The sequence below is a fragment of the Melozone crissalis genome, unplaced genomic scaffold (genome assembly GCF_028551555.1).
Source record: "Melozone crissalis strain CALT ecotype California unplaced genomic scaffold, PUWL_Pcris_2 ptg000092l_1, whole genome shotgun sequence".
NCBI classification, from domain to species: domain Eukaryota; kingdom Metazoa; phylum Chordata; class Aves; order Passeriformes; family Passerellidae; genus Melozone; species Melozone crissalis.
Genome location: NW_026535869.1, coordinates 203,999 through 224,068, shown reverse-complemented (window position 1 = coordinate 224,068; position 20,070 = coordinate 203,999). Strand labels below are relative to the sequence as shown.

The 20,070-nt window shown below is 52.2% G+C and overlaps 4 protein-coding genes across 5 annotated transcripts; 2 read left to right on the top strand and 2 right to left on the bottom strand.

Moving 5' to 3' along the window:
• Positions 1-516: 516 nt before the first annotated feature.
• Positions 517-7,520, top strand: SLC37A4 (solute carrier family 37 member 4). 2 transcript variants are annotated; one of them, XM_054291509.1, is made up of 9 exons: positions 517-713; positions 801-1,033; positions 2,274-2,517; positions 3,763-3,921; positions 4,226-4,311; positions 4,900-5,013; positions 5,287-5,352; positions 6,410-6,548; positions 6,834-7,520. In XM_054291509.1, the coding sequence occupies exons 1-9, from the start codon at positions 566-568 to the stop codon at positions 6,998-7,000; spliced, it is 1,356 nt and encodes a 451-aa protein (XP_054147484.1). In that variant the 5' UTR covers positions 517-565; the 3' UTR covers positions 7,001-7,520. The 2 variants fall into 2 exon arrangements, with proteins under 2 accessions (XP_054147484.1, XP_054147486.1); XM_054291511.1 differs by lacking the exon at positions 5,287-5,352.
• Positions 7,521-8,357: 837 nt separating this feature from the next.
• On the bottom strand, positions 8,358-10,131 carry TRAPPC4 (trafficking protein particle complex subunit 4). The gene is made up of 5 exons (XM_054291513.1): positions 9,934-10,131; positions 9,651-9,825; positions 9,474-9,577; positions 9,258-9,384; positions 8,358-8,835 (listed from the first exon to the last, which is right to left on the bottom strand). The coding sequence occupies exons 1-5, from the start codon at positions 10,106-10,108 to the stop codon at positions 8,757-8,759; spliced, it is 660 nt and encodes a 219-aa protein (XP_054147488.1). The 5' UTR covers positions 10,109-10,131; the 3' UTR covers positions 8,358-8,756.
• A 58-nt stretch (positions 10,132-10,189) lies between these two features.
• Positions 10,190-12,010, top strand: RPS25 (ribosomal protein S25). The gene is made up of 5 exons (XM_054291514.1): positions 10,190-10,281; positions 10,439-10,534; positions 10,915-11,098; positions 11,482-11,580; positions 11,945-12,010. Exons 1-4 carry the CDS (start codon positions 10,279-10,281, stop codon positions 11,574-11,576), a joined length of 378 nt encoding a protein of 125 aa, XP_054147489.1. The 5' UTR covers positions 10,190-10,278; the 3' UTR covers positions 11,577-11,580; positions 11,945-12,010.
• A 336-nt stretch (positions 12,011-12,346) lies between these two features.
• CENATAC (centrosomal AT-AC splicing factor) lies at positions 12,347-15,460 on the bottom strand. The gene is made up of 9 exons (XM_054291512.1): positions 15,165-15,460; positions 14,898-15,063; positions 14,765-14,827; positions 14,549-14,613; positions 14,304-14,409; positions 13,929-13,959; positions 13,480-13,560; positions 13,127-13,259; positions 12,347-12,669 (listed from the first exon to the last, which is right to left on the bottom strand). The coding sequence occupies exons 1-9, from the start codon at positions 15,458-15,460 to the stop codon at positions 12,624-12,626; spliced, it is 987 nt and encodes a 328-aa protein (XP_054147487.1). The 3' UTR covers positions 12,347-12,623.
• Between the last annotated feature and the right edge of the window lie 4,610 nt (positions 15,461-20,070).

Below are 20,070 nucleotides of genomic sequence, written 5' to 3'. Positions count from 1 at the left end.
CAATAGGCTGTTTGTTAAAACTGTCTGTGCTCTCTAGCAGAGTCCAAGAACCATGATGCGAGACTTTTCAAAAAGATTCTGTTCATAGTTTTTAAAGTTCAGAAAAGGCAACACTGAATGCAGAGGAGAGGGAAAGATGGGCCGTGTTGGCACATCCTGTAGTCAGTCACAAGGACAGCGATACGGCTCAAACAACCAAACCTGAAAAGTCTAACGGCAACTGCTTTCCTTCCTCGGTATTTTGTGCACTTGGACCGACTTAATCGTGTGACTGTCCCTGTCCCTGGCCGTGACCTCCTGCCTCCTCAGACCGTCCCTGCTGCTGCCACACACGCGAGCGGGGTCCGACGGCTGCGAATGTGCATCTGACATTGTTCTCCATTCTGGCTCTTCAGCCGAAAATAAAAGCGACACGTCCGGCGGGGCTGTGCGGAGCGGTGCCGTGTGTGCCGGGAGCGGGGCGGGACTTCCGCGGGCCGGGGCGGGGCGGCGGGCCGGCTCCGTCTGTCCGTCCGTCCGTGCGTGCGAGCGGGGCGCTCCGGGCCGGTGCGGCGCCGCGGCAGCGATGGCGGCCGGCGGGTACGGGCGCTACCGGGCTGCGATCTTCGCGGCCATGTTCGTGGGCTACACGCTCTATTACTTCAACCGCAAAACCTTCTCGTTCGTCATGCCCGCCGTCATGGCCGAGGTGCCGCTGGGGAAGGACGACCTGGGTGAGTGAGGGTCCGGGCCTCTCGGCCGCGCCGGCCCGGGGTGGCCGTTCCGCGGGCTGAGGCGCCCCTGGGCTCTGCCCGCCGCAGGTCTCATCACCAGCAGCCAGTCGGCAGCCTACGCCATCAGCAAGTTCATCAGCGGCGTCCTCTCGGACCAGATGAGCGCCCGCTGGCTCTTCTCCTCCGGCCTCCTCATGGTGGGCTTGGTCAACGTGGTCTTCTCCTGGAGCTCCACCGTCATGGCCTTTGCCGGGCTCTGGTTCCTCAACGGCCTGGCCCAGGGGCTGGGCTGGCCGCCCTGCGGCAAGATCCTGCGCAAGGTGGGTGCTGAGAGCCGCGGGGAGCTGCCGCTGCCCTCCTGACCTGCCCCGGCATCGGGGCCGCGCACGCCTCGCTGGCCGGAATCCACAGGGACTTGCAGCTTTTCTCACTCCCTTCCAGCCAAGGGGGCCAGAGCACTATCTGCATTCTGCTGCCTGTGGAACAAGTTTCCGTGCACGGGGTTTTGCTTATCCTAGCAAAGATTCACTCTGTAGCCCTTGCCCCTATGTGCCTTGAGTGTAGCTCAGTTTGGTAACATCTCCTGGTAGCAGGGTTCTGCCCCGTTGAGGCAGACTCTGTTGAAATTAAGTATTTTAGGCGTGGACACACCGGACTGCTTCACTCTGCTGCTGCGGCTCAGGGGACAGTGAGCACAGTTCCATCTGCACGCTTGGGCAACCTGGGAATTCCAAATCACAGGTGGTTTGGGTAGAAAACTGGGTAAAATGGAGGAATAGTGCAAGATGAGTCTCTGAGCTGTGTGTACTTGGAGTTTGTGACAATCTGAAAGGACCAGATTGATTTCTCCCAAGGACAGAAGGAAAGGAGTTTGGTTAGTTTTATGCTGATCCCGTGGGGCAGGGTGGGGAAGAAATAAACAACTTTGTTGCTTTTCTGTGAGACGCGTAGCCTCCCCTAACTGATGAGGAGAGGGCTGAGCAGGACAGTTGAATGCACAGAAAAGAAGGGCCCAAATAATAGAAATATCAGCTGTGGTGTTTTCTGAAGATGTTCATGAATGTAGATCTCAGACATTTTCCTGCTGACAAGAACCACCAAGTGGTTCTGGCTCTGGGTGCTCCTTGCAGTACGGAGCCCATCATGTCTGATACTTAATGCAGCGGAGTCCTAAAGTTACCCTGTGACTCTCTGTGTATCCATCCAAGTTCCTGAGCCAGCAGAGCTCTCCAGGAGGACGCTGTTCTAGCAAGTGAGTACACAAAACCATGTGCTCTTAAACTTGCCTCTCCTGCCCCACGTCTCAGTTTCATGTTCTGTAAATGGAAATAACTTTGAGCTGGCTCACAGTGTGGACACCTGTCAAGCTCTTTGGGCTGACACTTGAGTAATGTTTGGAGTTCCGTGCATGACTAAAGTAGGGAGGTGTGGGTGTTCCCTCCACCTGCTTTTGGAGTTCTGTGTCTGAATTGCCCCCGCCCCACATCATGGGCTTCAAGGGAGGGTTTTCAGGCGTGCTGTCACTCTCTTATACCTCATGCTGTTTTTTTTGTTGCACAGTGGTTTGAGCCTTCCCAGTTTGGGACTTGGTGGGCAATCCTGTCTACAAGCATGAACTTGGCTGGAGGCTTGGGCCCCATTCTCGCTGCTCTTGTGTCTATGAACTACGATTGGCGCAAGACTTTGTCCTTCTCTGGCTTCACCTGCATGGTTGTCTCTTTTGTTTGCCTTGTCCTGATTAAAAACGAGCCGGCAGATGTTGGGCTGCCCAACATTGAGCAAGGAGCCAAGAAGGGGAAGAAAGGTGAGCATGTGGCTTCGATGCAAGCAGGCAGCTGCAGCAGACGATGCAGTGCCTTCTGTCTGTGTTCTGGTACAGATGTGTCGCTCTCAGCATACCAACACCCCCATCCTCCCCAGTTTCTGAAGTCACATTTTGGCAGGCATGTGGTAATGGGTTGATTTTGGCTGCTTTATTCTAGTAATGAAGGTACAAATTGTGTGAATGAAGGCCCACTGTGATCTTGTGGGAAGGAGCTGGTGTAGGGATTCCTGACACTGGCAGAGCAGGGGAAAAGCCTGCTGTTAGCCCTCTGTTAGTCTTGCTCCTCAGCCTGCCGGCAGACACCTGTGTGCTGCTGAGCTGCTCAGGGCTGGCTCTCCCCATATAAGTCCTGTCTTCCTGCTACCAGCATCCCTATTTCCTTGGAGCCTTGTGTGCTGAGCCTGCGAGCGCAGTTTTGGTGAGGTGGTGGAGAGAAAAGCTGCAGCAGCAGGGAATGCTTCCTTGGGCCTGCCCTCTGCTCCTCCGCTTTGGCAGCGGGCAGGCAGCTCTCCCCTCACCCCACCTTGGGCTCTCCTGACCCCTGGCTCTCGGTGGACTCTGCTCAGTGTCTCTGTCCCAGCCCAGGACATCTAGTTAGTAAATGTTTGTTCAGACCACTGAGTGTGGTGCTTCTCTGGAAGCAGAACATGTAGATGGGAATTGCAACACAGGTTTTCAGTAGGATTTTAAAGGCCAGTGGAAACTCAGCCCATGTTCCATGCTGTCCCATACTGACTGTGCTGCCAGACTGGACCTCTTTGCATAAGAAAAGAATATTGTTTCCCCGGAGCATTCTCTGGGGAGAGCAAGTTTGTTGGTGTTCTTGGAAGACTGATGCACAAATGAAGGTAGCATCTGAAAGCATCTTTGTTTGGGTCTATGCAGTGCCTTTCACAGGCGTAGCTAAAAAAACACTCCCAAAGAATCTAGCGGTAATTTTCCAAAAACCTTTGTGGGTGGTTTACTGGCAACTGAAATACAGAAAATTACTGGGAGTAGTGTTTTGATTATTCTTTTCAAATCTTTAATGAATGTGGGATAAAATGACAGAAGAGATTTCGAAATCACCAGAACAAGGGGGAGGTAGAGCCATTCACCACCGTTCAGCAGCTGTGAATAGCTCCCTGTGTGGGGATGTTCTCATGCCTTGCTCCTGCCTGTAGAACTGGGCTGCAGGTTGGTGTGGTTTGGGCTGTGGTAACACTCCTCCCGACCTTCCTGCAGGTTCCTCCAGCGACAACAGCACCTTGACAGAGCTGCTGCTCTCCCCATACCTCTGGGTGCTCTCAACAGGCTACCTGGTCGTTTTTGGAGTGAAAACGTGCTGTACTGATTGGGGACAGCTCTTCCTGATCCAGGAGAGGGGACAGTCCATGCTTGTAGGTGAGATGCAGAACTGCATTATTAAGCTCTGGGGCCGCAGTGTGGGAGGTGTTGCCAGAGTTTGCCTGGGTAGAGGCCCTTGCTTAGCTACGCACAGGTTTTGGACACTCAATAACTGAATGATGGAGTTAGTGCATGCACCAAGCACCCCAGTGCCAGAGCATTCCAGGGACTGGCAGACAGGCATTCCTGAACGGGGATGAGCCAGATTGTTGTGTCCAGCAGAGCTGCTCACGTGCTCTGTGAGCTTGCAGCCCACAGCACCAAATCTGATGGGCTGTTCTTTGCTTCATCTGTGTTCTAGGCAGTTCCTACATGAGTGCCTTGGAGATTGGGGGCCTGGTGGGAAGCATTGCTGCTGGATACCTTTCCGATAGAGCAGTAGCAAAAGTAAGTCATGTGCACCCTTGGGCATGCTGGGCAGGGAACACAGTGGCAGTCTGAGCTGCTTCACTGAGGCACTCGGGCAGGGTGCTGTCCCTGGGAGCACAGCAGAGAAACCAGCCCGTACTCAGTTCTGTCATGTGCACGGGCACAGCTGTCAAACACTCCAGAAGGTGCTAGGAAATAGGTCTGCTGATGTTAGGTGTTGCAATATGCCTGTCAGATTCGAGGTGTTTAATCTGTTTAATTTGTTTGCTTTACTGTGGTCTCCAGATTTTAGTGTGGAAGGGCAGTTTGCTGATAATTGTCTTCTGGCTGAAAAAAACCCCACATTAAAATCCAGTGTTGGGATCTGGAGCCAGATTCAGGGTGGAAGGGGTTGATAACTGAAGTATGGTTTATCACTAAGAGCTTTTGTTTAGCACAGTTTGACTGTGTGCAGCCCTTAAACCATTGACAAGGCGTGCCAGCAGATGTGCTGTTGATGTGCGTCCGTGTTTCTGACGGGGCTGTGGACGGTGTGGTCAGTGCAGGTGTAAAAGGAAGTCGCTGCAGTTTCTGCCTGTCCACTTTCCTCCCTTGCTTGTGTCCCAGGTGGGGCTGTCCAGCTACGGGAACCCCCGGCACGGGCTGCTGCTGTCCATGATGGCTGGGATGTGCGTGTCCATGTTCCTCTTCCGCATCACGGTCACGGGCGACTCTCCCAAGGTGAGCAGCTGGCCGTCCATAGGGGTAGCCCTGGGAGGGGCAGGTTTGAGGACAGAAACCAGGATTGTTTTCTTCACCATTCCCAAGGGTTTCTTTTTCATTGCACTCGTGAGAAGCGCTGGCTTGGCCTGGCTTGGGGTGCTCCTGCTGTCCTGTTGTTGCAGGCAGTCTGCCTTCCAGACTTTGCATGAGACCTGACTTGCATCTGCCCTTATGATTGCTAACTAAATAAAACTTCTTTTCTCCTTTCATTTTTTTCTTCTTCTTCTTCAGGAAAACCACTTCTGGACTGTAGCCTTGCAACCTCTAGCTGATCTTACAGGCCTAAAAGAACATGAGGTTTCTGCTTGCATTTTTTCTCCCTCTGCCTTTTTCTTCTTTCCCTGGTCTGCCTTACTCCTGTCCTGAGAGGTTGGTTAGCACTTCAGAACTTAAAACCAGGGCATTGAGAAGAGATTACTGTAAGTTTGGTAAAAGAAACATTTTCTAATACTAATTTGAGTACACTAACTGACTTTAAAAAGTCTAACTATGTAACTTTTAAGTTTTATAAAGAAAGTTCTGAGGACCTCTGTTCATCAGGTAAAATATAGCCAGCTAAGTGGTCTTGTGGGTGAGATCTGAAAGAATGATTCTGCTCTGGCAGATACATTCTTATTCAGTTTCTGGCAAGTGTTTTCCTAACTCCTTTCTGTTTCACATCTGGAAAATATGATGGCACTTAACTTCCTCCCGGGCTTTTTGAAATGGTGTTTGCAATTCTAAAAGCATGCTGTAATGTGGAGGTGTTACTTACCCTTTGTTGAGCAAACAAGAGACTGACAATTTTGGGCCAGATAGGTTTCTTAGAGCAGAAACTACCACTGAAGTTCAAATTGCTGAGATTTTTTGTGGTGAGTTTTTTTTTGTTTTTGTTTCTTGGTCATTTTCTTTGGTTTCTTTGGTTTCATTGAGGTCATCAGAAAGAGATGTCTCACAAATAAATATGCTCTGATCAGTCCCATGCATCTAAACTGAGAAAAGCTTTCAGTTGGTAGCTCCAGGCTTGTTTATGAAAGCGATGTGATCCACAGTTCTTTCCTGTGGTTTCTTGGGCTCATTGCCCTCTTCTGTTCAATGTTCTGTTTCTTGCAAATCATCACAGGCTGTGGTGTGGGGGCAGAACTGTGGGAGGGAGGAGAGCTTGCATTGGTCGGTAAGATGGAGTGGTGGGGATGCAGCTGGGCTTTGTGGATGTGGGGACTCTTCAGGCTTGAGCTCTCCTGGCTGCAGGCTGGGGAGCTGGTGTCAGCCTGAAAATGTCAAAACTCCCTGGTACTGAGTATAGAATCAGAATTATCAACAGTTGCTAACTGACGGTGGTGAGATTTACAGATCCTGTTTGTGATTTTGACAGCTGTGGATTCTGAGTCTGGGAGCGGTGTTTGGGTTCTCCTCGTACGGGCCGATTGCCCTCTTTGGGGTCATAGCAAATGAAAGTGCCCCTGCCAACCTGTGTGGCACCTCCCATGCCATCGTGGCCCTCATGGCCAATGGTAAGTAATACCCATTTCCCCAAAAACAAACAAAACCCATGCACATTCTTGATGAAGCATGGTCTAGGCCCAGGTGCCAAGCTGCTGCTGGTCATGGGAAGGCACCTAAGGAGAGAGATAATGGAGCTGGAAGCCTCAGGGATGCTTTCCTGCTGTGCCTGGCAGGTTTTGTGTTGGGCTTTAAGTTCAAACCAGGCCTAAGAAGCTGTTATATATGCAAAAGCAGGTGTTGATAGATAACATGGGAGCACACAAGTGTTGTTGACTGTTTGTTTTTCGTTGCAGTTGGGGGTTTCCTGGCTGGACTGCCTTTCAGTACAATTGCCAAGCACTACAGCTGGGCCACAGCGTTCTGGGTAGCTGAGGTCACCTGCATGGCTAGCACAGTGGCTTTCTTCCTCCTGCGAAACATCCGCACCAAGATGGGCCGGGTTCCCAGGAAGGCTGACTGAGGAGGAGCTGCTCGGTGGAAGGATGTTCCCACGCTGACGTGAATGATGCTCGTTTTTGTTTGACTGGCCTAGGAGTGAGTTTACCTATTGCTGCAACCTAGATAAAAATGTCTCAACTTCTCATCCAGTGTCAGGTGCCAGAGGGCACAAGGTTCCTGCTACTGATCACTTTTTCCCTCAAGATGTGATAATTCACCTAGTTTACATTTGCAATGATTTTACTGTACCTCTTCCTCACAGCACTGTTAGTGAAGCAAGCAGGCTCTGCAGCCCAAGCTTCCCCACTAGAAGTGGTCTGAAATGACTGTCTTCAGGTGCACTTACCTCTAGTGCTGTCGTTATTGTCTCAGCCATTAACCGAGATATCAATCAGTTCAGCCTCGCTGCTCAGGGCCCTGAACCCAGCCGTGCTGCCCGTGTCCGTGCCATCCAGCTGCCCGGGCTGTGCCAGGCCACCTGAGCACGAGCCCTGTGTGTGCTCAGCTGCGTGGCAGCGCGCATCAGGGCATGGCGAGGGCTGCAGCCCAGCCTCGGACAGCAGCCCCACGCGGGGTTAGTTCCAGGAGCGAGCAGCAGGACAAGCCGGGGCAGGGCTCTCCACAGCATTTAGCAACAGGCACGTTTCCAGGGAATTCGTGGTGTCTGGAGCAGCTCCTTCTAAGTGAACTGATCCTGCTGGTGCGTTCTGTGTGCAGTGTTAATGATTGGCAAGGCAGGCAGCTGCTGCCAAGGCAGCTCACAGCCACTGCTCTGCAAATCAGCCAGCAGAACTATCCCAGCAGCAGGAATTGCAACAGCAGCCACCACCAACCCACAACTTCTGCAGCTGGGTTTCTTGAGAACCCACATTTCTAGCATTGGCTTGTATTTTTCCAGTACAAGGTGTGAAGACTGGGATAGTTTTGGTCAAGAGCTGTGTCTCTCATGGCTGCAGGCAGGGGCTCTGAGTCAGCCTTAGCAGAGCCATCACTGACAGCCTTAGCAGTCAGGCCCAGCACCCTGCAGTAAGTACACTCAGGTATTTAATCAGGAATTTGTTGAATATTCTTATTTTTCCCCAAAAGGATTTACTGTCTTAGGATCCTGAAAGAGGCACGTTCAACTCGTAAAGAACCTGCATGCAGGTACTTTGCCGAGTACCTTGCTTGCAAGAGTAGTTAGCTAGCCTTAATTAAGTAAATGGAAGTGAATTACATTTTGTACTTAATTACATGATTTTCTTCTATATCTGAAATAAAAATGGAGCAGTGTCACAAGGGCCCTGGTTGTCTTATGGAAAGCGGTGCAAACAAAACCACCCAAATCCACGTATCCTCTTGAGGTGCCAATGTCCCCACCAACAGAAAGCAAACAGCCATTTGTCTCATTAGTAAACACTTATTACTTCTATACAGAAACCCTTTGCAAGACCGTAAGTTCGAGCTATACAGGAAAAATACCTATGTACATTCATGACAGGAAAGAAAAGCACTGACTGTGGGAAAGCCACAGACCTGCACCTTCTCCTTCAGCCAAGTGCAGCAGAGCTGCAACAGCAAAGTAAGGCCCTGTGGCCCAATGTAAACAGTGCTAAGGAATCTCTTTAAGGTAAGTTTTGCAACAAAGGGGATCAACTGGTATTTTCGGAGATACTGAAGCATGTTTTGGGGATGTGCAGTCTCTGCTGTGGAGAGGGGAGCTTTGTGAGAGACCAGCCAGGGAAGAGAGAGGCCCCGCTCTTCAGACGAATGAATCTCTGCAACAGGCAAGGCTTTCTCTATGATCCAGGTCCGAAGGGTCCAGCCTTCTCTGCCACCTCCAGAGCAAGCTTCAAGTTCTGATCAAACAACTCGCACCTGAAATAGTCAGAAAAGCAAAAGGGATGACTTCTACCTATGGAAGTGAGTTAACAAAGCTAACAAAAGATCTCCACATCCTTGGCTCTGCATCCTTCAAGGAGAAATTCAGAAATTATGACACAGCAACATGACTACTGTCAAGGTCCGACTTGGTCCTTAGTTAAGGTTAAAGCTTCTTATATAGGCCCGAACATATGGTAAGACAGCAGGGCTTGTGCCAAGGGAGAGCACCTCCCATTGCCCCGGCAGAGCCAGCGCTGGAAAGAGCGCAGGGCTGCATCCCCTCTCTGCAGCAGTGTGCTGTAGCTTCCTTCCCCTTCCTTCAGCCAGTTTTGCCACTCAGGAGTGCATTTGCTACTGTATAGGCAGAAAGCAATGAGGGGTTGCAGCCAGGTTACTAAAAATGGGCTTTTCCTTACCTTATTGGCATCTCTAGGGAGTAGAAAGGATTCTTCAGAGCGAAGTCTGAGTAAATCTCATAGATTTTGCGGAGAAGAGCGTCTATCCCTGTCTGCCTTGGGTCAGCAAGAACCATGAATTTGATCCCTAGAGCCATAATGCCAGGAGCATGAGGAAGGCCAAGCACAGACAGCCCTGACGAGCAGAGCAGTGCCGGTGCTCGGGCCCCCCGGTACCTGTCAGTGTCTGGAAGCAGTGCAGCTTGAAGGTGTCGGTCTCCAGCATCTCGATCCCGGAGCTCCCAACCTCGGGTGACAGCTGCGAGCCGATGGCGAACAGCCTGCGGGGACAGGCCCTCAGCGCCCCTCGCCGCCCTGCCCGTGCCCCCCGGCCGTCACGGCCCCCCGACTCACGAGTGGAACATGGAGGCCAGCATCAGCTTCTCATTGGAGGAGAGCCGGTGGCGGCCGAAGCGGATGGACACCGGGTAGTTGGCGGGGTTGCTCAGGAACTCCAGCACGTCCTTCCCGTCCGCCGTGAAGCGACCGTTCACCTCGGCGCCGTTGATGGCGAGCACGGCGTGACCCACTGCGGGGACAGCGCGGCGGCGTCAGGCAGACAGTCCGTCGGTCAGACGGTCAGTCAATCTGTCCGTCAATAAGCCCGGCCCCGCCCGGCACTTCCCACCCGCCGCACCGCGGATGCCGTCCCGCTGCCCGAAGGCAACGACGACGCGCTCGTCGTGCAGGCGCAGGACGAGATCGAGCGGAAAGCTGAACGTCTTCTCGGTGTCGGAGCGGGGCGCGTAGTGGTCCAGCTGGTAGATGAGGCCGCCGGCCTTGTTGACCACGTAGACGCTGAAGATGGCCATGGCGCCGAGCCCCGCCCGCCCGTCGCGGCAGAGGCAGCGCCGCCGCCCCGGCAGTGACGCACGGTCCCGGGCCCGCCCCGGCAGTGACGCGACGGACCCGGCCCCGCCCCCGCCCCACGCCGGGCCCTTCCTTTCTAGCCGACATCTTGCGGAGCAGCTGCGGCCGCATCATGGTGAGCGGGCCCGGGCCGGGGGGCGGGCGGCGGGCCGGGCCGGGCCGCCCGAGAGGCGCTGGCGGCTCCGTGAGCGCGGCGGGAAGCCCTGCGAGGTGCCCGGGGGGCCGACCCCGCGCCTCGCCGCTCACCCCCCATCCTTCTCGCCCCCTCGCAGCCGCCCAAAGACGATAAGAAGAAGAAGGACGCGGGCAAGTCCGCCAAGAAGGACAAGGACCCGGTCAACAAGTCCGGCGGCAAAGCCAAGAAGAAGGTGGGAGCCGGCGGGCCGGAGGGCTCCGCGCGCCATCCCGGGCCTGGCGCGTGTGGCGCGGCCGGGCCCCAGGACGGGGGCAGGCGGGGCCGGCATCCTGTTGTTAAAGGAGCCAGCTCTTCGTCTGCCAGCAAGTTGTACATAATAGTGTTAAACCTGAGTAACAGGGGGCTTTGGTCCTCTTATTTTTAGATACTACAGGTAATAGCCGTAGCACGCTCATTTACGGAGGCAATTTTGTGCATCTCACTAGGGCTTTAGTTTGGGATGTGATACGGAAACGTTCGATGCTGTTCTTTCATCATAGTTTAGTTCCATCTTCTGTTCTTGCTTACAAGATTGCTTAAGGGGGGTGTTGTTTTTTCTCTCTTTTCAAGTAGAAGTGGTCCAAGGGGAAAGTGAGAGACAAGTTGAACAACCTTGTCCTGTTTGACAAGGCCACTTATGACAAACTGTGCAAAGAAGTGCCCAACTACAAGCTCATCACACCTGCAGTTGTCTCAGAAAGGCTGAAGATTCGAGGCTCCCTGGCTCGGGCTGCCCTCCAGGAGCTCCTCAGCAAAGGTGAGCACTCGAAAATAAAAAAACGGAAAGCTGCTTGAATTGACTGTTTGGTTTTCCTTGCTTGCCCAGCAGCTTTCCTGCAGCATCTGAACTGCCCCATGCGTAAATTGTTTTTGGAGAGCCACTGCCTTAACTTGCATTTCAGAAGTGCTCCAAAGTATGGAGCAGCAGTTTGTTACATACAGGCATTGCTGTACTAAGAAGAATGTTGCCAAAAGGATGGGCTGTGATGTAACTGCAGCCAGATGGCAACAAAAGACTTGTATAAGCTGCTACCCCCTTTTATTTTCTCTTGTTCATTGCCCTGCTTCTCTAGGAGGGAACCTTGGCATCCCCAGCATCCATCAGTACATGCACGCTGATGTAATTTTGTTTTTCCATAGGGTTGATCAAACTGGTGTCCAAGCACCGAGCCCAGGTGATTTACACCCGGAACACGAAAGGTGGAGATGCGCCTGCTGCAGGGGAGGACGCATAGGGAGGTGAGCTGGGTGCTGAGCTGTGCAATGTGTAATGGGCAGCTTCCACATGCCTGTTGTGGGCTGTTCTTCCAGAGAGTGTTTTGCTCACATCCTAAGCAACTTCCTGGGGGAACATTACTGGCAACATCAGCTTTCCAGAATTCAATTATAAGGAGATTTCTGATTTTGTCCCTGTGCTCATTGAATGGGGAAAGTATCATTTGTTCCCCTCGCTGTGGGCTGCAGGGCAAATGGGCACCTGTCCTCCCTGCTCCCGCGTGGCACCATGGCCAAGTGCTCCTGCTGGGATAAAACTGTCAGACTGTCTGCTTTGTGCTAGCCTGCTTTTACCTGGATGTCTGACTGGGGACTTCTTGCTTTGCAGGTTCTTCAGTGACTTCGTCAACAATGTGTCATATGTAGATGCACACAATAAAATTATTGGTTATAATTTTTCTTGATTTTTCAACAGTGTGTATGTTTCCTTACTTATAGTGATGCATTACTTATAGTGGTTTTGGTTGAGGTTATGGCTCTTGTCCTGTAGCAGCCAGTTTTTGTCTTTATTAGTATCACAAATGTGTTGCTGAAAGGGAAGCGTGAAACTTTTACATCACCTACAGCAGCCAGTGATGTTAGACAATGTAAAGGATAAATGTTAAAATGAAGGAAAGCAATGTAAGTTTGAATGAAATTATCAAACACCTAGCATTAGTTGCCTGCCGGGTGGGCCCTGCATTTGAAATGAGTTTCAGTTGGTCTACAAACAAAGAGGCATTTAAAAAAAAAAAAGTTTATTTCTCCAAAAATTCTTCCTTTAGCAGGATGTGCCATTTCAGCATAGGCCACTGGCATCACTTGCTGTACAGAGTAGGCTTTCTGACAGGGAAGATATGGCATCCACAGGAGCCTGTCCTTGCTGGCAGGACTTGACTTTGTGTGGCCTTAGATGTGATGCTCAGATGAACATTCTATGCCCGTACAGGGCAGTCAGCAACAAAACTGCAGCTACCTACAGTCAGCCTTTCCATGGCAGAGCTGGGTGTCTCGTGTTCCTCATCTAATCACCTTTTTTTCTTCTTTTCCCCTGATTCAGTTCTAAACTGGTGCCTGAAAGAGAGCACAGAAGTCAGACTGCAGTAGCCTTTAGACAGAGATAATGAACACGTCTTGAAAAAGTAAGAAAGCGCTGTGTGTAGTGTTCTAGCATGGAAGCTCCCTCAGTGTTTTTGTTACCTCAGTGCGTGGTAGCTCCAGCTAGCTGACAGAGAGTTGTGGCACATTAAAAGGTGCCAGTGGGACAGTAAGTGGGTCAAAAGGTGAGCCAAACAAAACAAGGCAGATGCCTTCATGTGTGCAGCCTTTACAGCCATGAGCACACGTCCTTGCAGGCCATGGTGCTGCTCCAGGACAAGAATGATACTCTGCCTGGATTAAGCACAGTGTGGTGTTACTCTGCTTAATGTCTGGTTGTGCTTGGTGCTACCTCAGAGCCTGCTCCATGAATAGCTTGCATGTACAGCAGCCCCACACTGCCCCTGGCACCCATCTGTGCTGTGCTGCTCACCGGGACTGCCACCTCCTGCCGTGATTCCACACGCGCCCAAAGGAAGGCAGCCAGCTGTCACTTGTCTGAGAGGTATGGTCAAAGTTGGCACCAACACGTTCCACTGGGAGCTTTTTCAGCTTCTGCTTCTCCTCTGAAAAAGAAAAATAAATTGTAGACTGGTTTGGGTTGGAAGGGAGCTTAAGGATCACATTGCTGCAACCCCCTGTAGCACGGATGGGGATGCTTTCCCCTAGACCAGGTTGCCCAAAAGCCCAAATACTTTGTTCAGCAGAAGTTTTTCAAATTGCATTTGGTTCTCTAGCATGTTAAAGTGACTGTAAGGTTAACTAGAAGATGTGCAAGCCGCTCACTGTGCTTGAGAAATTCCTCATAGGAAGGTCCAATTTGTTTACTTCCATCTTCTTCCTCTGTTAGCCACGGAGGTTTTGCTCCTAGAAGTCACAGGGAATATTTACTTAGCCACTGAAGTTACCCTAAACTGTGACAGAATAAAAGGGTCCCCTCTTCCCCCTGTCTGCTGCTCGTGCTACCAAGCAAGTGACCAAGTGACCTCTGGGTGTTCTGAGAAAAAAGAGCTGGCCATGGCAGACACCCCAAATCATACACTCCCCACAGCAGCAGCATCAACAGTTTTTACTGTGCTGATGTGTTTTCTTCTCTAGTATGTCAAATATTGCCAAGAATGGCTATGGCTACCTCCTGGTTATGCTGCAACTGCTTCACAACTGGAGTTATCCAACTGTGACATTTGCAAGCCATGAGGTAGCAGCCTGGTGAGTCATGATGCAGGTGCACTTACCTGTGTGGACATTTCCTTTCCCTTCTGTTTCCTGTTAACAGGAACATAAAATGCTTATGAGAATCTTGTGTTTAGGAGTATCTCTGAGCAGAAGAGCATTGCCTTCATTCCTTTCCAGAATCAAGTTCTATTAGAAAAAGGCAGAGGAATGCTCATCTCTTTAAAAGAGTTTGGTTTTTTTCCCCACGGTATATTGAAGAATGTTTGCTTAATGAAAGTTAAACCTGGGTAACTGAAACTAGGCTAGCTGCTCACCCAAATCCACAAAAGTGTTTCTTTTTGTGATGGAGACCACCCCTTGTTCTGCTTTGTGACATGTGCTGTAGGTGACTTGCAGTTAAATCGAAATCACATTCACTAGCCAGTCACCCCTACCTGGTGGCCAATGAAGGTCAGAACCTTGCTTGATTCCATCCAGGCTAAATCAGGTCCTGTCTGCATTCTGCTCGGGCCAGGCTCTTCTGCACCACAAGGGCTATCCCTGAAATAAGAGGCCAGCTCTTACTGTAGTGCATACAAAAGCTTGCAAAAGCTTTGCAAGACCCCGGTAATGACAGTGTCAAACTCCCCGTGCTTTGAGCACACTTGCATGAGTCGCTGCTGAAGAAAGTGGTGCTCACCGTTCAGGTCCTGCGGGGAGCCTGCAGACAGAAGGTCCTGCACAGAATTCTGGCTCTGGTTGAAGCTGAGTGTAATTCAGGAAAAAGGAACAATATTTCTGGTACTGAGCACAGCCCCCACCCAGCCGCCCCCAGCCCCCCCCCGGTGCCGGTGGTGCGCGGTGCAGCGCCCGCTCCCCGCCGGGGTGCAGCCAGGGCAGGATACAGCTCACCGACCTGCAGCGCGGCTCGCACCGTCTCTCGCTGCCGGCGCTCGGCCTCCCGGATGTCAGCCGCCATCTGCGGGGACACAGCGGTGAGGCGGGGCCAGCGGGGGCCGGGGCCGCTGCGGGGAGGTGACCGAGCGTACCTGGAGGATGCGCTCCTCCTCCCGCCGCTGGTGCTCGGCCAGCGCCTGCTCCAGAGCCTGCGCGAAGCGCTCGTACTCCTCGGCCGGCACCAGGCACCGCTCCCGCAGCGCCGCCTCCGCCCGGTTCTCCCGCCAGAACCGCGCCGTCTCCCGGCGGTGCTCGGGCCTGCGGGACACCGGGACACCGTCAGCACCGCCCGCACCGGCCAAGCGCCACAAGAGCCCGGCATGCGGCAGCATCGGCCCGCCCCGTTCCTGCCCACGCACCCGGCCAGGTGCCGCAGCAGCCCGGCGTGCAGCAGCGCCAGCCCGCCGCGCCGCCCGTGCCGCTGCACGCCGCGCCCGCAGCACGGGCACCACACGCGCCCATCGTGCTCCGCCGGGTCATAGCGCCGCACGGCCGCGGCCCCATCGGCCACGGCCGCCGCCGCCCGCGCCGCCTCCGTCGCTTCCTGCAGCTGGGCCAGCGCCTCGCGCAGCCGCCGGCGATGCCCCGTGCTGTACCGGTGCCGGCGGCCCGTGAAGGCGCTGCGGCGGCACAGCCCACAGTAGTGCACGGCCATGGCGCCCGCGCCGCGCCGCGCAGGCGCGGGGAGGGACACGGCCCGGCCCCGCCTCGCCGCCGGCCCCGCCCCGCCGCCGGCCCCGCCCCGCCGCCGGCCCCGCCCCGCCGCCGGCCCCGCCCCGCCGCCGGCCCCGCCCCGCCGCCGGCCCCGCCCCGCCGCCGGCCCCGCCCCGCCGCTCCTGGTGCCCCGGGGCTCGCCCGCGGCACCGCCCGGGCCGCCGCCACGGGCCCGTATCCAGAGAAGGGCAGCGAAGCTGGGCAGGGTCTGGCCGCGTGTCTCATGAGGAGCGGCTGGAGGAGCTGGGGCTGTTTAGCCTGGGGAAAAGGAGGCTTAGGGGTTATCGCTCTCTACAGCTGCCTGAAAGGAGGCTGGAGCCACGTGCGGGTCGGTCTCTTCTCCCACGCAATCACGGAGAAGACAAGGAGACACAGTCTTAAGGTGTACCAGGGGAGGTTTAGGCTGGACATTAGGAAGAATTTATTCAGAAAAAGAGTGATGAGACACTGAAATGGGCTGCCCAGGGAGGTGGTGGAGTCCATCCCTGGAGGTGCTCAAGGAAAGACAGGACATGGCACTCAGCACCATGGTCTAGTTGGCATGGCAGTCTTTAGTCCTAGGTTGGACTCAGTGATCTCAGAGGTCTTTTCCAGCCTAGTTGATGCTGTGACTGCTACAGTGACTTAGATGATATTAACTACACACCCTGCCCTGCACAGTGCAAAACTGGGAGAAAGAAATTTGCAGCTGTTAATTGGGCCGTAACAACTGCTTGGGCACCGGTGCTGCTGCCTCAGTCATTATCCGTGTTAAGCTGCAGGTGTGCTATTGCTGAGCAATGGGACACTGCTGAGGGCTCTGTGGCTAGTGTAGCCTCTCTTGTTTGTCTCACTAGGTTGGTTTCATTAGAACTGTTTCTTGTCTGGTTGGGTGACCTATCCCTGCTCCTTGGGTTCATCTCGTATTCCCAGTGTCCTGATCACTGGGTACTGGCTTGGTTTGTGTCATGGACAGATGTTTGCAATACAAACATCCTGTTCACCCACTCGCCACGACTCTTCTGCACGCACAGAGGGGAGATGGGCGATGGGGATGGAAACAGAGCAGCTACAAACCAAAATCATCACATCCTTGGCTTAGAACCAGCAGCAATTAGATTTCAGACTCTACGTATGTTGAGCATTTTGTAGGAGGATGGAGGTTATGCTTGTAGGGGAGTTGTTGCTCGTTTGAGCAAGGAGACAGAAAGAGGCTGCTTTTGGCAATTGCTGGAAAAGATTGTGCCATAATGTTAGTGCCATTGTGTTGGGAGAATCTCAGCATAAGGGTGAATTCTGTGACCCTTGCATCAAAGGTTTGGCTTTGAGTTATTTAAGGGTTTTTTTCTGTAGGATGAAAGAAAAGGTAAAGGTGCTTTTTCCCACAGCAGGTTTGCTCTGCTGGGCTTGGGGCCAAATGTTCCTGCACTTTTTGCTGTCACTATTCTCACCCTTTGTGTCTTTTGAGATGAGATGCTGAAAAATAAGTCAAACACCAGACCAAGCTTTTCTTGAAAAGAAAATCTTCTCAGAGAATCTAGAATGCTCAGTTTTGCCTCTTCAATAGTGTTTGAGTTTGTATTGTATCAAGGTTTGCTTAGTTCTTGTTAGGCAATCCACAAATATCAATCAGTACGATTTTGCTTTTGCTAGGTGCAAAAGACTACAGCCACCCATGGTTTTTCCACCTTGTGTGACAAAGTTCAGGCATTGGCTGAAACTTTGTTGTCCCTGTCAGGATCCTCAGGTACAAGCAGGACCTACTTGGTTGGCTGCTTTCCTCAAAAACTCTCTGCATGCCCCAGTCAAAGCCCTTTTCCCTTCCTGAGACTGGAGTTTGGTATTTAACCTTGGGATGTGCTGCAAACAAGCTGGCTATTATAGTTTAATAATTTACCACATATCACTGGACCTGTCACACCACAAAGCTGCTTTTCCCTTCCTTGCTGGAGTCAAACCCTCACACAGCTGTGCATGATCAGCTGAGGCACAGAAACACCCCAAGCCTATGATAATCCACGTGCACCTTCACACAGACACTTCACCTAACTTTGGTGCCTCAGAAATTAACTCTCTCAAGAGTTCTAGGCTGAATACAGTTACTTTAATAATCTCAGAGCAGTGTGAGCATTTCGGTGGGGTAGGAGTCCTGCAATAGAAGGACTTGCTTGTTTTTCAGCCAGGGATGACTTTGAAAGACACGTGGGGCAACGTGTGAGGCACGGGTGTAAATAAAAGCCAGGAATATTCGGGTGATGGACTTGTCCACGGGAAGACACAGTTGTGTGTGCTGCCCTGAGGAGAGCAGGCTGGCAGTGCTGCAGGAGGATCGCTGGAACCCGTGGCTCGGCCACCAGAGGCCGTGTGAGCTGGCAGTTGGCAGGGAGTGACTGAATTCACCTCACCTGTAGCTTGTCTGGAAACGGTATCCCGGAGTTCGGTGCAGGCTCTGGAGCAAAAGCGAATTACAGAGCGTTAAAGGAGATAAGAAGCAGCTGCAGAACTTTCAGGGCTGGTAGCATAAATAGGCTGCAGCTGCTCAGTTTTCTTTCTCCCATCTTTCCCTGGGTTTCTGCATCCTCAGAGAAGTCTGTCCTGGTGTTTGGAAGTTGTAAGTAAGATTAGGGAAGGGGAGGGATCAGATATAATGTAATATGATACAGTGCTCCACCAAGAGAAGCCCTAAAGGGTTGTACTTAGACCCTTCCTAAAACAAAAAAAAAGATGTGAAAAGGCTTTGTGAGTATTTCCTGCCTCTGCTGCAGCGATGAAAGCATTCCCCCATTTGGTAATGTTTACTTCTTACTGGTAGAGATTTGAGGTGCTACCATAACACACACAGGTAAAGAAGGAAATGAATCCTCTGGTCTGCCTGGTCTGTTCAATGAAGCTAGCAAGACTGGAAACAGAAATGTTGGTTTTCCAGCTTAAAGCCTAAAAGTGTTTTAAAGCCTAAATATGTTTGTAACCACAAACTTTTCCCTGAAGTACTGGAAAAGGCTAAAAGGCCTTAATTTTACCTTTGGCTATCCAGTTACTGAATCCTAATCTTCCTGTTCTGAATGCTATGTATTCTGCATGAAAGCATGTAACCCCTGAGGGCTGCCCTGCACCCCTGCATTCCCACAGAGAGAGATCTTGATCAGACCGATAGATCCAATTTGGGGCAAATTGAATGTAAATCTGCTGATCTGCCAGTTCCTTATGGTTTATCTTGGAGCTCATGCTTCTGGCATCATTTTTTCGCCCCTCTCTAGCTTCAGAATGTGGAACAGAAGGTAGAAGAGGACTTACTGTCAGATGCAGAAGGCCAAAGTACCCAGCATTGCTGTCTGCATAATGAAGGAAGCTGAAAACACAGGGGTGACAAGCTGGAGGTGCCTTGGCTCAGGACATCTGGATTCTTCACAGCTAGCTGTCTTCAGGTGAGTGTTACCTGCACAGAAACCAATTGATGAGATAGTTTAACTGAAAATAGGTCTTGCCTACTCCTGCACACTTGCAACCACAGTTACTACAGGGGAAGTTTTGTAAAGCTGCAGGTTGGGATCAAGGGCAGTTCTTGTTTTTTGCTGGCACTTCAGAAAAAACATTTCAGATTTGAGTCTTAACTGTGAGTGTGCTCAGTTGTTTCTCAGGGTGTCTGACTTCTGTGTGTGCATGTAAGGTGTAGGTATACGCCTTCAGCCATGGCTTCATGTGAATGTGCTTTTTGGGGTCTTCTCAGCAAGCCAGAGACTGTATTTGCTCCTGTTTTTGAAAAATGCTGTGTGACGCTCCCCTGAAGATAGGGCAGCTCTATAACTTGGCTTCCAGTTCAGAGTTGTTACAGGAGTCTGGCATCCCTCAGCCCCTGGAAGCTTTGAATTTGTACAGAGTGACGTCTACGTGTCTGTGGCAGCAGGAGAGTACCAAGGGTATCCTGTCTTGTTTGGGCTTTGCCCAGCCAATGGCATTTGTTTTGAAGCAAGCTCAGTGGATGTGGTGGGGATGCTTAAGGATAGGGGTCATGCCAAGCAACTGTGGGGTTTATATAATTTCCCCCCTCGTAGATTAAGAGATTAATTTCCAATTAAGTGGTCCGTTTTCCCCTATTCCTAGTACAGAGTGTACAGTAGATGCCTGGTTTACCCTCACACCAGGCCACTCCTGCTCTGTTGGCACTGCTTCAGTTCCTCGTGCTGCAGTAAATAGCTGATGCTGTCTAACACAGACAGAGCTCCCAGGATTTGCTGGGCTGGGTTGGGAACCCTGACCCCTCCTTCTGTTAAAGGGAGGCAGCAGGGCAAGCTCAGTGATGGGGAACGTGAGACAGAGAGGAGGCTGTGAGTGGTGGGAGATCCCTGGCACAGGGCCTGGGGCTGTGTCAGGGTGCCCAGTCATTCCTGCCAAGGACTGAAGTGTCTTTGATGGTGCCATAGCTGGATGCTGCTGTCATTGTAGCTGTTCATAGCCTCCTCAGGATGCGAGAACACCACAGATGTACTTGATGAGCATCACAGCCCGTTTTATTAGCTGTATTCTCTTCTCTCTGAATGGATACACTATTTTCTGGTGGGGAAAAGGTGGCCT